At 28.2% G+C, this 12,986-nt stretch overlaps 1 protein-coding gene and 1 pseudogene across 1 annotated transcript; both read left to right on the forward strand.

Moving 5' to 3' along the window:
* The first annotated feature begins 5,282 nt into the window (after positions 1-5,282).
* On the forward strand, positions 5,283-6,674 carry LOC110653240 (endochitinase). The gene is made up of 3 exons (XM_058146030.1): positions 5,283-5,684; positions 5,889-6,039; positions 6,189-6,674. Exons 1-3 carry the CDS (start codon positions 5,333-5,335, stop codon positions 6,586-6,588), a joined length of 903 nt encoding a protein of 300 aa, XP_058002013.1. The 5' UTR covers positions 5,283-5,332; the 3' UTR covers positions 6,589-6,674.
* A 2,437-nt stretch (positions 6,675-9,111) lies between these two features.
* LOC131179154 (inactive chitinase-like protein 1) lies at positions 9,112-10,338 on the forward strand (annotated as a pseudogene).
* The last annotated feature ends 2,648 nt before the right edge of the window (positions 10,339-12,986 follow it).

Raw genomic sequence — 12,986 nt, forward strand, 5'->3', positions numbered from 1 at the left:
AGTATGCATCTTGTGCATGTTTTAATTAATAAAGGCATTTTCACTTTTCTATTTACATAATATATTTATGTGTAATAGAAAAGGTCCATTGATATTTTGTTAGAAATTCTATTCTTAAGTTGTTAAGAATATGAGTGATAGTATTTCTAGCACAAAGTATCATAAATAGGTTCACAATCGAGAATACTTCACAATAAGGACATGACTTATCCAGAAAGATTGTAATCATGTTTGTTCCCAAGTTATTTATATGAGATGTAAATAAGATGGAATGGTGAGTCTCATGCCATATAACAAACATGATAGGCACTTACACATGATAAGTAGGCTGAACCAGTGACATTTATGACAAGCACATGGAGTTTACTCTTGTCAATGTATTGTCATAAATCATATCAGTGCATATAATCTTTAGACCTGAGATAGCACAGTTATCTTGTATATAGGTGGTTTGAGTTTGATATTGCTTTCATACTTGTACTATGTATGGGCATATGGGCATGTGTTGGCTCCTACAAGTTATATATGGAGGTAGGTGTTGATCAAGATGGAATCTGTTCCTCTAAGTAAATGGGGATAAAATCCTATGTTCATTTAATTGTTCTTGATGTTTCAAGTTCCTAGCCAGGACAGATAGATTTAATCAAAAAAGGGTTTCTGATGAGAAAATCTTTTTAATCAAGAACTGGAATTAAAAGAGAACATACTATTCATAGCAAATGGGATTTGACATAAACCATGACTCCAGCTCAAATTGGGATTTTGTACTAGAGAGATTCTAGTGCATGGTAACATATGATTATAGGTTCATTTAAGGTAAACCTTATTACTGATTGGGTGGCCATGACATGCTATGCTAGGTGCTAACCATGGTCTATGAGGCGTATAAAATGATTTAGAGAAATCATTTATGGTAAAGAGTTTTGATGATATTAAGAGTTAATATCATGTCTCATTGCCAATTAGTGATGAGCCTAGTAAGTCACACACATACACAAGTAATCACCAAATTAAATATGATTTAATTAATTAATTAAAGAGTTTAATTGATTAATTAAATAGGTTTGGTTTGCAATTAGATTGCAAAGTCCCTAGCATGGCTTGAAACCAAATCTAGGTTATTGAATGTATAGTATAAATTAAATTTATATTTAAAGTGTTTAAATATGAATTTAATTAATGAGAAATTAATTAATAAAGATTAAATAATTAATTTATATTTGATATAAATTGATTAGAAGAAGAGAAATAATTATTTTGGGTTGAGAACTCAAAATTAAGATACAAGGGTATTTTGGTCATTTCACAAGGTGACATGTGGCACCATGAGATGGTGACACATGGCACTACACATAAGCTTGCCAAATATCTTTTAATCATGTAAGATGATCAAAGTCAAGATTAAATACAAGTTTGACACTTGGCACAATGTGATTGGATCAATTAAACCTAGAACCAATAAGAGGGTGACATGTGGCAAGGGTTTTAAGTGGTGACCTAGCTATATAGTGTGTTGTTATAAAAGAAAATAATAACAAGGCTGCTGCTCTCTTTGGTGCTGCCCCCCAAAAAGCCTCCCCCTTCTCTTATTCTTCATCTCTCATCAATTCAAAGAGATTAGACAACAATCTCTTGAATTAAAAATACTAGAAATTGTTTCTAGTATCCTGTTTACATCTGTAATCTCTCAAAAGGCAAAACCTGATTTTCTAATTCATAGAAAAAGCTTTAGAAGCTATTCAAGGGCTGTCATAGGTGATCTTGGTGTGGACAAGCTAGAGGAACAACATCTGGTGTCCTAGACGCATCCCAAAGGTGTCAAATATACTGCAGTGCATCAGGAGGTTAGTGCACTTGTTCTTGATCTAATCTAGGGTCCTAATAATTAATCTGATTAATTCTAAAATCTTAAATGGCAGATGTAGATCCAAAAACATATTAAAAGAGTTTTAATATGCTGTTTATCATTGAAATCAAATAGATAAAAATGAATCTTGCATGATGCATGTGACCCTAGGTGAAAAATTTTTGAATTCAATGATATAAACTTGTGTTTTTCATGCTTCTGCTCCTTCACATACAAGTGTTGAAAGATATGTATAAAGGAGCAACTACTATTGTGCGCACAGTGGGAGGGGACACAAGAGATTTTCCGATCTCAGTTGGATTACATCAAGGATCAGCTATAAACCCTTAACTTTTTACATTAGTTTTAGATGAATTGATGAAACATATACAAGAGAGTATTCCTTGGTGCATGATGTTTGCGGATGCTATTATTCTGATAGATGAGATGCGAGAAGGAGTCAATAAAAAGCTAGAGCTTTGGAGAAGTACTCTAGAGTCAAAGGGCTTTAAGTTAAGTAGAACGAAGACAGAATACATGCATTGCAAGTTCAGTGAAGGCCAAACTGGTAATAGGAAAGGAGTTAGTTTGGATAGAGTAGTACTGTCCCAAAGTAATCACTTTAAATATCTTGGCTCAGTCTTTCAAGAAGATGGGGGATGTAAGGAGGATGTTAGTCATAGGATTAAAGCCGGATGGTTAAAGTGGAGATGTGCCATGAGAGTTTTATGTGATCACAAAATTCCCAATAAGTGGAAAGGAAAATTTTACCGTACAGTTATACAATCAGCCATGTTATATGGTAGTGAGTGTTGGGCACTGAAGGAGTCGTATGCGTCTAAGATAAGAGTTATAGAGATGAGAATGTTAAGGTGGATGAGTGGCCATACTAGACTAGATAAAGTCCGTAATGAGAGTATTAGAGAAAAGGTATGAGTGGTGCCAATTGAGGATAAGTTGAGAGAATGGAGATTGAGGTGGTTTGGTCATATGAAGCGTAGACATACGGAGGCTCCAGTTAGACAAATAGTGTACATTAGGTTAGAGGATATAAAGAAAAAAAGGGGTAGACCTAAATTGACTTGGAGGAGAGTAGTACAACATGACCTAGAAGCATTACACATTTCTGAGAATTTAATCCAAAATCGTTTAGAGTGGAGAAAGCGAATCCATATAGTCAACCCCAAATTATTGGGATAAAGGCTTAGTTGAGTTGAGTTAAATTAAGTATTGAATTATATATAAAGGATATTTAGATAACTAACTAATATATTTACTATGAGCATTTTTTCTAATTTTTTATTCAATTGTTCGTTGCAAGAAAATGTTACCTTAGTATAAAAAAGAATACATTTAAATAATACATATGTAATTAGAAAGAGATTAAGGCTTTCAGCTGTTAGAGATTTGGGGAATCTAAAATGTTTGAGATTCACAGAGTCCAATTATTTTTTAAGAGAATCTTTTCTTGATGAGTGATACAATACACACTAAAAATATCTGAATGCTCAATTCAATCAACCCAACATCTAAACGACCATAACCTAAACCATGGTTCAAACACATGAAAGATTATTAAGTAATTTGATTATAAAAGTGATAGAGGGATAAAAGGAGAATGAAAAAGGGATAAAATAATAATTTTATTTTTGAAAGAGGTTAAAAGTGTAATTGCATCTTTTTTTTTTTTCATATGAAAAACCTGCTATTGTAAATTAGAGGAACTTTTCTAAAACAAATTAAAATTAAGTAATTTTATTATAGTAAATTAACATTTAGGGATGAAAATAAAATAACCTCTAAAATTTAGAGAAAATTGGTACAATTTACTCTGAGACCCGTAGCAACTTTGCTATGTTTATATTGTAAGGCCAATTTTTTAATTTTTATGCAAAATTTTTTAATTTTTTGAAGAAAACATTTTTGTCAAAAAAAATTAAAAAAAAAAAACTTTTCTGAGAAATACTTCCCAGAAATAATATTTAAAAAATCTTACAAAATAAAATACTTCAAAATTTTCCTATTTTTTTTAGAATATTTTTTGACAAAATTTCAAAATAAATTTTTTTAATTAATAAAAATATTTAAATAGTAATTGTAAACATCATTGACATTAAATTCCGAACGATCAATTGGACTAAATTAAATTTCAAAACAATTCAGATTTGAAATATTATCATATTAGAAAGTAATTTGAAGCGACCCAATTTATTTGATCTGTAGAATCAGTAAATTATAGGTATTTTTAATTAATTATGTCATAAATTGATTTTAAAATTTTACTAAAATATTAGAGAATTTTTTTAAATTAAATTAAATTAATTAAGAAAAAAATTTGAATAAAAATTCATTTAATTATAAGAATTTATAATTATTAAAAAGATTAAATATATATAAATATACACACAATATCGTGCATACCACGAAGATTTTACTAGTTTTTTTTATAAATTAATAAATAAGTATTTATGAATTAATAAAAAAAAATGTGATGGTTAACAGGGCGACTGCCTCCAAAACAAAAGAAATTTTCTTAAATGTCCTATTATAGCTGTTACCATGTGGATTCATGTTGCTCCCTATAATTCAGCCAAATTTTTTCTTTTTTTAATATTCAATTTCAATTGTTTTGTATAACTAAACATAATTGTTGAGTATGTAATTTTGATAATATATGATTATTATAATATTTTTTTTTTTTCAAAAAAATAAATGCAAGAACACTTCTGGTGGCATACCATGAGCTGTAAGGGCTAAATACATAATTCGTCAGTTAACCAACATATTTAAACAACATATTTAAGAATTAAGAGGCTCAAGCCCTCTTCATGCTTTAAATGAAAACCATAACAAAAGTAATTTATTTAAAATAATTAAAAGAAAATATTAAAATGTTATTAGAAAGTTGATGATGAACCTTAATTCTTATGGTATAATTGCTTAAGTTCATTGACAACAAAATATAAATGAATCATAAAAATTCTTTTATACACAATAATTGAATTTAATTTAAAATAGAATTAATAATTAATTGTTAAATTGAATTTAAAAATAAATTTATTTAATTAAATATTAGTTTAATTGAATCGAAATTAAAATAAAGTTATAATTAATAACTAAATTCAAATTGAAATAGAATTTATTTCTATAAATTATATTAATGTTAAAAATATTTAATTTTTTTTAAATGGGTTAAATTTGGTTAATTAATGGACAATTTTCTTATACAATACAAATATCATAATTTTTTTTTACCGAGGCAATAAAAATAAAAATAATGATATTATTTTTTAAAAGTGAAAAAGTATTCTTTTCATGAAAATTATTTTTTAAAATAATAATAATTTTATGATCATAATAGAAATACTTTAATCAATTCACTAAACAATAAAATCACAGCTCTCTATATATACCCATCTTCTAATTACATAACCTTCACTCCATTATCCAGAAATATAATCATTATATATAACAGAAAATACAGACATGAGGACTTTGGCCTTCACAGTTTCTTGTCTGCTGTTGGCGTCCCTTTTGCTTGGAACTTTAGCTGAGCAATGTAGAAGCCAAGCTGATGGTGCCTGCCCAGGAGGCTGCCAACGCCAATGTGGCGGTGGAGTTGGCTTCGGAGACATTGGTAGTATCATCTCAAAATCAACGTTTGAGGAGTTTCTCAAACATAGAAATAATGGTGCTTGCCCTGCCAATGGATTCTATACCTATGAGGCTTTTATCACAGCAGCCAACGATTTTCCTGCCTTCGGCAGCACCGGAGATGGTGATACGCGTAAAAGGGAGATTGCCGCATTCTTTGGCCAGACATCTCATGAAACTACAGGTTATTGCTTTTTTTACCTTTTTATTTTATTTTTTCATTCTGAGGCTTGGTTTTGACTAAAACTCATAATTTTAAAAGTTGTACTTAAAGTCTCACTGCTTTGAGATGATTAATTATTATTGAGGTAAAATTTATTAATTTAATCGATTAACTTCAATTAATTTAAAGATTAATCACCTTAATTAGTATAGTGATGCATTGTAGGAGGGTGGCCAACTGCACCCGATGGACCATATGCTTGGGGATATTGTTTTAAGGAGGAAATAAATAAACAGGATTACTGTTCTCCAAGTACCGATTATCCTTGTGCTCCTGGCAAGCAGTATTACGGTAGAGGTCCCATCCAACTTACGTGGTACGTTTTCTTTGGCAACACAAATTTGATGTTAAACACTTAGATTTTATTATTATAATAAAAAAATTAAATTATTTATTTGCTTATGTAATTTAGTCCATGTTTGATGTAAAATTCGTTATAATATTATATATATTATAACGATACAGGAATTATAATTATGGTCAGTGTGGGCGTGCCTTAGGATTAGACCTATTGAATAATCCAGATCTCGTGGCGACAGATGCAGTCATTTCCTTCAAGGCAGCAATTTGGTTCTGGATGACACCACAACCTCCAAAGCCCTCTTGCCACGACGTCATTACAGGACAATGGTCACCGTCCAACGATGATATTTCAGCCGGCAGACTTCCAGGTTATGGTGTAGTAACAAATATTATCAATGGTGGCCTTGAATGCGGTATTGGCCAAGATACTAGGGTTGAAAATCGTATCGGATTCTACAAGAGATACTGTGATATATTTGGAATTGGCTATGGTGACAATCTTGACTGCTACATTCAAAAGCCATTTGGAAATGGGCTTAGGGACTTGGTAGATGCAATATAATTAATTTACATGTTACACTATTTCCTTTGATGGATGCAAAGGAAGGAATAAATAAATAAATAAACATCTGCTTTTGACTTTTGTAATTTTATTAGATAATATGGATTATTACATCACAACATCCGTATATGGAATGAAAAACTTATATATATAGATTATATAAAATACTAATTTATTCATTTTTTAAATAATCCTATAAATTTGTCCATTCTCAATAATTCGTGAAAATTATGGGTGGTGCAACTTTTCACTTTTCAAATAAAATAAATACGATTAATTATTAAAAAAATGTAAAATTATTTTTTAATGCTATTATTTTAAAAATATTTATTTTTAATATAAGTAGTAGCTATTCTATGTAATTGTGATTGAATAAATTAAGTTTGTTTAATTGTACATGAAATAACTTTTAAAATAATGCAAGTTTATACTAATTAGCATATTCTGTAATTATTTTTCATGTCCGACGTTGGTTCATTAATTTCTTCGAAATTATTATTAATTAGCTTATTTTTAAATTTTAAAAAGAAAATAATATTTAGTTTGAAAATTTATTTAATTGAAAATAAAAGTCAATATTCTATACTAATTTGTATTTGGGATTTATTAATATAATGGATATTTTATGTTAATTTGTTATTACTCGTTTACTGTGAATATCACTTGCAACTTTTTGTTTTATTCAATTGTGTTGTTGTATTTTAATATTAATTAATTATTTTTAACTAAAATTTATTATTTAACTATTTATGAAAGTAACTTCAAGATATTAATTAAAGTAACTTTAAGTTACTTAAAGTCATTTATGTTTCTTGTTAAATTATATATAAATAGATAAGTTTTCTTTTATTAAAAAAAAACTAAGCAACAAAATAAAAAGAAAGTGTTTGAAAGAGTTTAAAATAAGAAAAAAAAATGTGTTTCTTGATGGAACTTCATATTCAACCATTAATATAGAGTTGATTTGAATTACATGATAAAATTGTCAAGTGATTTTTACCTTGGAGAGGAGAAGTTAATATAAAAAATTTGTTGCATCGATTTATGAGCACTGCTTATCAATAAAGCCTTGAATCTCCTAAAAAAAACGAGATATTTATGTCTCAACTTAATAATAATATTAGTTTGTTCTTTATATTTTAATTTTTTTTAAAATTTATTATAGTTTCACAAACAAATTTTTTTCCAAGTTTTTATTCACTTGTACAGTGCAAGAAAATTAGGAATAATTACCAAAAAAACTTATACTTTTTAAATTTTTATAATTCTACCTCATACTATGAAAATTACCAATTTAATTCTGAACTTTTCAACTCTTACCAATTCTATCATGTCATTAAGAAAACTTTTATCTCAGTAATAGAGACGATATGTAAGATGTCATGTGAGTATGACCTAGTTATAGTTAATATAGAAGAGAAAGATATATCTTTAAATGAAAGAAAAAAATATATATTTAATTCAATAAAGTATCTTATATTAATATATATTTAACAAGTTGCACTTAAATAGTCCTCTAGTGTTGACAGATGAAATAAAAATATAGGATTAGGATACTTGAAGTGATTAGAAATATGCATTTTTGGGTAAGAACATATTATTTCAATATTCTAATGCAAAAAGTATTGCATATTTTGAAGTTGTATTCTCACGTGGTGCTTATATGCCACATTTATTAGTGAAATAACAGTTTTCTTAACGGTAAAATAGAATTGGCAAGAGTTAAAAAATTTAGGATTTAATTGATAATTTTCATAATATTGGATAGAATTGTAAAATTTTAAAAATACAAAATTTTTTAGCAGTTATTCCAATTAATTAATTATTTTTAACTTAAATTTATTTATTTAACTATTTGTGAAAGTAACTTCAAGTGATTAATTAAAGTAATTTTAAGTTACTTAAAGTCATTTAAGTTACATATTTTGTGATGCTTTGTAGCTTTTTCCCAACAAAGAGCATTTATAATTTCACCAACTTCTTCAACACATAGTTATGCACTCTTTTGAAAATGAGAAAAATATACATCATTTTCATTTTTCTATATTTAATACCAATACAGATTGTGGAGGAAACAGAGAAAACAGATTCTTCTTTATCTGATGAATCAATTTATGACAAGGAAAGCACATGGTGGACTTATAAAACATCACACGTTTTGAGCATTGCTCACTTATAGTTTATTTCATTATATAGCAGAACAAGGCAACGTCAAAAGGATGCGGATCTCTCACTGCCCATCTTCCAATTTTATAACCTTCACTCCATCATCCAGAGAAATATAATTATATCATATATGGAAATGAGGGCTTTGGCCTTCACGTTTTCTTAATTGTCTGCTGTTGGCGTTCCCCTTGCTTTGAACTTCAGCTGAATTAATAATTTAAAATATATTTTTTTATTAAAATAATCATATTAGAAATATTTTTATCAATTAACTAAACCATAAAATCACAGCTCTCTTCCTATATATACCCATCTTCTAATCATACAACCTTCACTCCATCATCCAGAATATAATTATTATATCACCAGAAAAATATTACAGATATGAGTCCTTTGGCCCACACAATTTCTTGTCTGCTCTTGATGTCCCTTTCGCTTGGAACTTCAGGAGACGTTGGTAGTATCATCTCAAAATCAACGTTTGAGGAGTTTCTTAAACATAGAAATGACGGTGCTTGCCCTGCCAATGGATTCTATACCTATGAGGCTTTTATCACAGCAGCCAACGATTTTCCTGCCTTCGGCAGCACCGGAGATGTTGATACGCGTAAAAGGGAGATTGCTCATTCTTTGGCCAGACATCTCATGAAACTACAGGTTATTGCTTTTTTTACCTTTTTATTTTATTTTTTAATTCTGAGGCTTGGTTTTGACTAAAACTCATAATTTTAAAAGTCGAACTTAAAATCTCACTGCTTTGAGGATGATTAAATATTATTGAGGTAAAATTTATTAATTTAATCAATTAACTTCAATTAATTTAAAGATTAATCACCTTAATTAGTATAGTGATGCATTGTAGGAGAGTGACCAACTGCACCCGATGGACCATATGCTTGGGGATATTGTTTTAAGGAGGAAATAAATAAACAGGATTACTGTTCTCCAAGTACCGATTATCCTTGTGCTCCTGGCAAGCAGTATTACGGTAGAGGTCCCATCCAGCTTATATGGTACGTTTTCTTTGGCAACACAAATTTGATGTTAAACACATAAATTTTATTATTATAATAAAAAAATTAAATTATTTATTTGCTTAAGTAATTTAGTCCATGTTTGACGTAAAATTCGTTATAATATTATATATATTATAAGCGATACAGGAATTATAATTATGGTCAGTGTGGGCGTGCCTTAGGATTAGATCTATTGAATAATCCAGACCTCGTGGCGACAGATGCAGCCATTTCCTTCAAGACAGCAATTTGGTTATGGATGACACCACAACCTCCAAAGCCCTCCTGCCACGATGTCATTACAGGACAATGGTCACCGTCCAACGATGATATTTCAGCCGGCAGACTTCCAGGTTATGGTGTAGTAACAAATATTATCAATGGTGGCCTTGAATGTGGTATTGGCCAAGATACTAGGGTTGAAGAGATACTGTGATATATTTGGAATTGGCTATGGTGACAATCTTGACTGCTACATTCAAAAGCCATTTGGAAATGGGCTTAGGGACTTGGTAGATGCAATATAATTAATTTACATGTTACACTATTTCCTTTGATGGATGCAAAGGAAGGAATAAATAAACATCTGCTTTTGACTTTTTTAATTTTATTAGATAATATGGATTATTACATCGCAACATCCGTATATGGAATGAAAAACTTATATATATAGATTATATAAAATACTAATTTATTCAGTTTTTAAATAATCCTATAAATTTGTCCATTCTCAATAATTCGTGAAAATTATGGGTGGTGCAACTTTTCACTTTTCAAATAAAATAAATACGATTAATTATTAAAAAAATGTAAAATTATTTTTTAATGCTATTATTTTAAATATATTTATTTTTAATATAAGTAGTAGCTATTTTATGTAATTGTGATTGAATAAATTAAGTTTGTTTAATTGTACATGAAATAACTTTTAAAATAATGCAAGTTTATACTAATTAACATATTCTGTAATTATTTTTCATGTCCGACGTTGGTTCATTAATTTCTTCGAAATTATTATTAATTAGTTTATTTTTAAAATTTAAAAAGAAAATAATATTTAGTTTGAAAATTTATTTAATTGAAAATAAAAGTCAATATTCTATACTAATTTGTATTCGGGATTTATTAATATAATGGATATTTTATGTTAATTTGTTATTACTCGTTTACTGTGAAAATCACTTGCAACTTTTTGTTTTATTCAATTGTGTTGTTGTATTTTAATATTAATTAATTATTTTTAACTAAAATTTATTATTTAACTATTTATGAAAGCAACTTCAAGTTATTAATTAAAGTAACTTTAAGTTACTTAAAGTCATTTATGTTTCTTGTTAAATTATATATGAATAGATAAGTTTTCTTTTATTAAAAAAAACTAAGCAACAAAATAAAAAGAAAGTGTTTGAAAGAGTTTAAAATAAGAAAAAAAAAATGTGTTTCTTGATGGAGCTTCATATTCAACCATTAGTATAGATTTGATTTGAATTACATGATAAAATTGTTAAGTTGTTTTTACCTTGGAGAGGAGAAGTTAATATAAAAAATTTGTTGCATCGATTTATGAGCCTTGCTTATCAATAAAGCCTTGAATCTCCGCAAAAAAGCAAGATATTCATGTCTCAACTTGATAATAATACTAGTTTGTTCTTTATATTTTAATTTTTTTTAAATTTATTATAGTTTCACCAACAAATTTTTTTCCAAGTTTGCAAGAAAATTAAGAATAATTACCAAAAAAACCTTCTACCTTTTAAATTTTTACAATTCTACGTCATATTATGAAATTTGCCAATTTAATTCTTAACTTTTCAACCCTTACCAATTCTATCCCGCCATTAAGAAAATTTTTATCTTAGTAATAGAGATGCTATGTAAGATGCCAAGTGAGTATGACCTAGTTATAGTTAATATATGAGAGAAAGACATATCTTTGAATGAAAGGAAAAAAATATATATTTAATTCAATGTATGTACCTTATATTAATATATATTTGACAAGTTGCATTTAAGTAGTCTTCTAGTGTTGACTGTTGACAGATGAAACAAAAATATAGAATTAAAATAATTGAAGTGATTAGGAACATGTAATTTTTAGTAAGAACATATTATTACATTATTCTAATATGAAAAGTATATCATATATTGAAGTTGCATTCTCACGTTCTACTTATATGTCATCTTTGTTATTGAAATAACTGTTTTCTTAATAGTGGAGTAGAATTGACCAAAGTTAAAAAATTAGGGTTTAATTGATAATTTTCATAATATTAGATAGAATTGCAAAATTTTAAAAATACAGAATTTTTTAGCAGTTATTCCAATTAATTAATTATTTTTAACTTAAATTTATTTATTTAACTATTTATGAAAGTAAATTCAAGTGATTAATTAAAGTAATTTTAAATTACTTAAAGTCATTTAAGTTACATATTTTGTGATGCTTTGTAGTTTTTCCCCAACAAAAAGCATTTACAATTTCACTAACTTCTTCAACACATAGTTATGCACTCTTTTGAAAGTGAGAAAAATATACATCATTTTCAGTTTTCTATATTTAATACCAATACAGATTGTGGAGGAAACGGAGAAAACAGATTCTTCTTCATCTGATGAATCAATTTATGACGAGGAAAGCAGATGGTGGACTTATAAACCATCACACGGTTTGAGCATTGCTCACTTAAAGTTTATTTCATTATATAGCAGAACAAGGCAGCGTCCAAAGTATGTGGATCTCTCACTACCTATCTTCCAATTATATAACCTTCACTCCATCATCCAGAAATATAATTATATCATATATAGAAATAAGGGCTTTGGCCTTCATGTTTTCTTAATTGTTTGCTCTTGACGTCCCCCTTGCTTGGAACTTCAGCTGAATTAATAATTTAAATTTTTTTTTAAATAATCATATTAGAAATATTTTTATCAATTAACTAAACCATAAAATCACAGCTCTCTTCCTATATATACCCATCTTCTAATCATATAACCTTCACTCCATCATCCAGAAATATAATTATTATATCACCAAAAAAAAAATTAGAGATATGAGGCCTTTGGCCTACATAATTTCTTGTCTCCTCTTGACGTCCCTTTGGCTTGGAACTTCATGAGACGTTGGTTCATCTCAAAATCAACGTTTGAGGAGTTTCTTAAACATAGAAATGATGGTGCTTGCCCTGCCAATGGATTCTATACCTATGAGGCTTT

The sequence above is a fragment of the Hevea brasiliensis genome, chromosome 1 (genome assembly GCF_030052815.1).
Source record: "Hevea brasiliensis isolate MT/VB/25A 57/8 chromosome 1, ASM3005281v1, whole genome shotgun sequence".
In the NCBI taxonomy this organism is placed as follows: Eukaryota; Viridiplantae; Streptophyta; class Magnoliopsida; order Malpighiales; family Euphorbiaceae; genus Hevea; species Hevea brasiliensis.

Coding starts and splice junctions, on each gene's coding strand:
- LOC110653240 (XM_058146030.1), top strand. CDS start 5,333: ATGAGGACTTTGGCCTTCACAGTTTCTTGTCTGCTGTTGGCGTCCCTT. Junction 5,685..5,888: donor GACATCTCATGAAACTACAG/GTTATTGCTTTT, acceptor GATGCATTGTAG/GAGGGTGGCCAACTGCACCC. Junction 6,040..6,188: donor GGTCCCATCCAACTTACGTG/GTACGTTTTCTT, acceptor ATAACGATACAG/GAATTATAATTATGGTCAGT.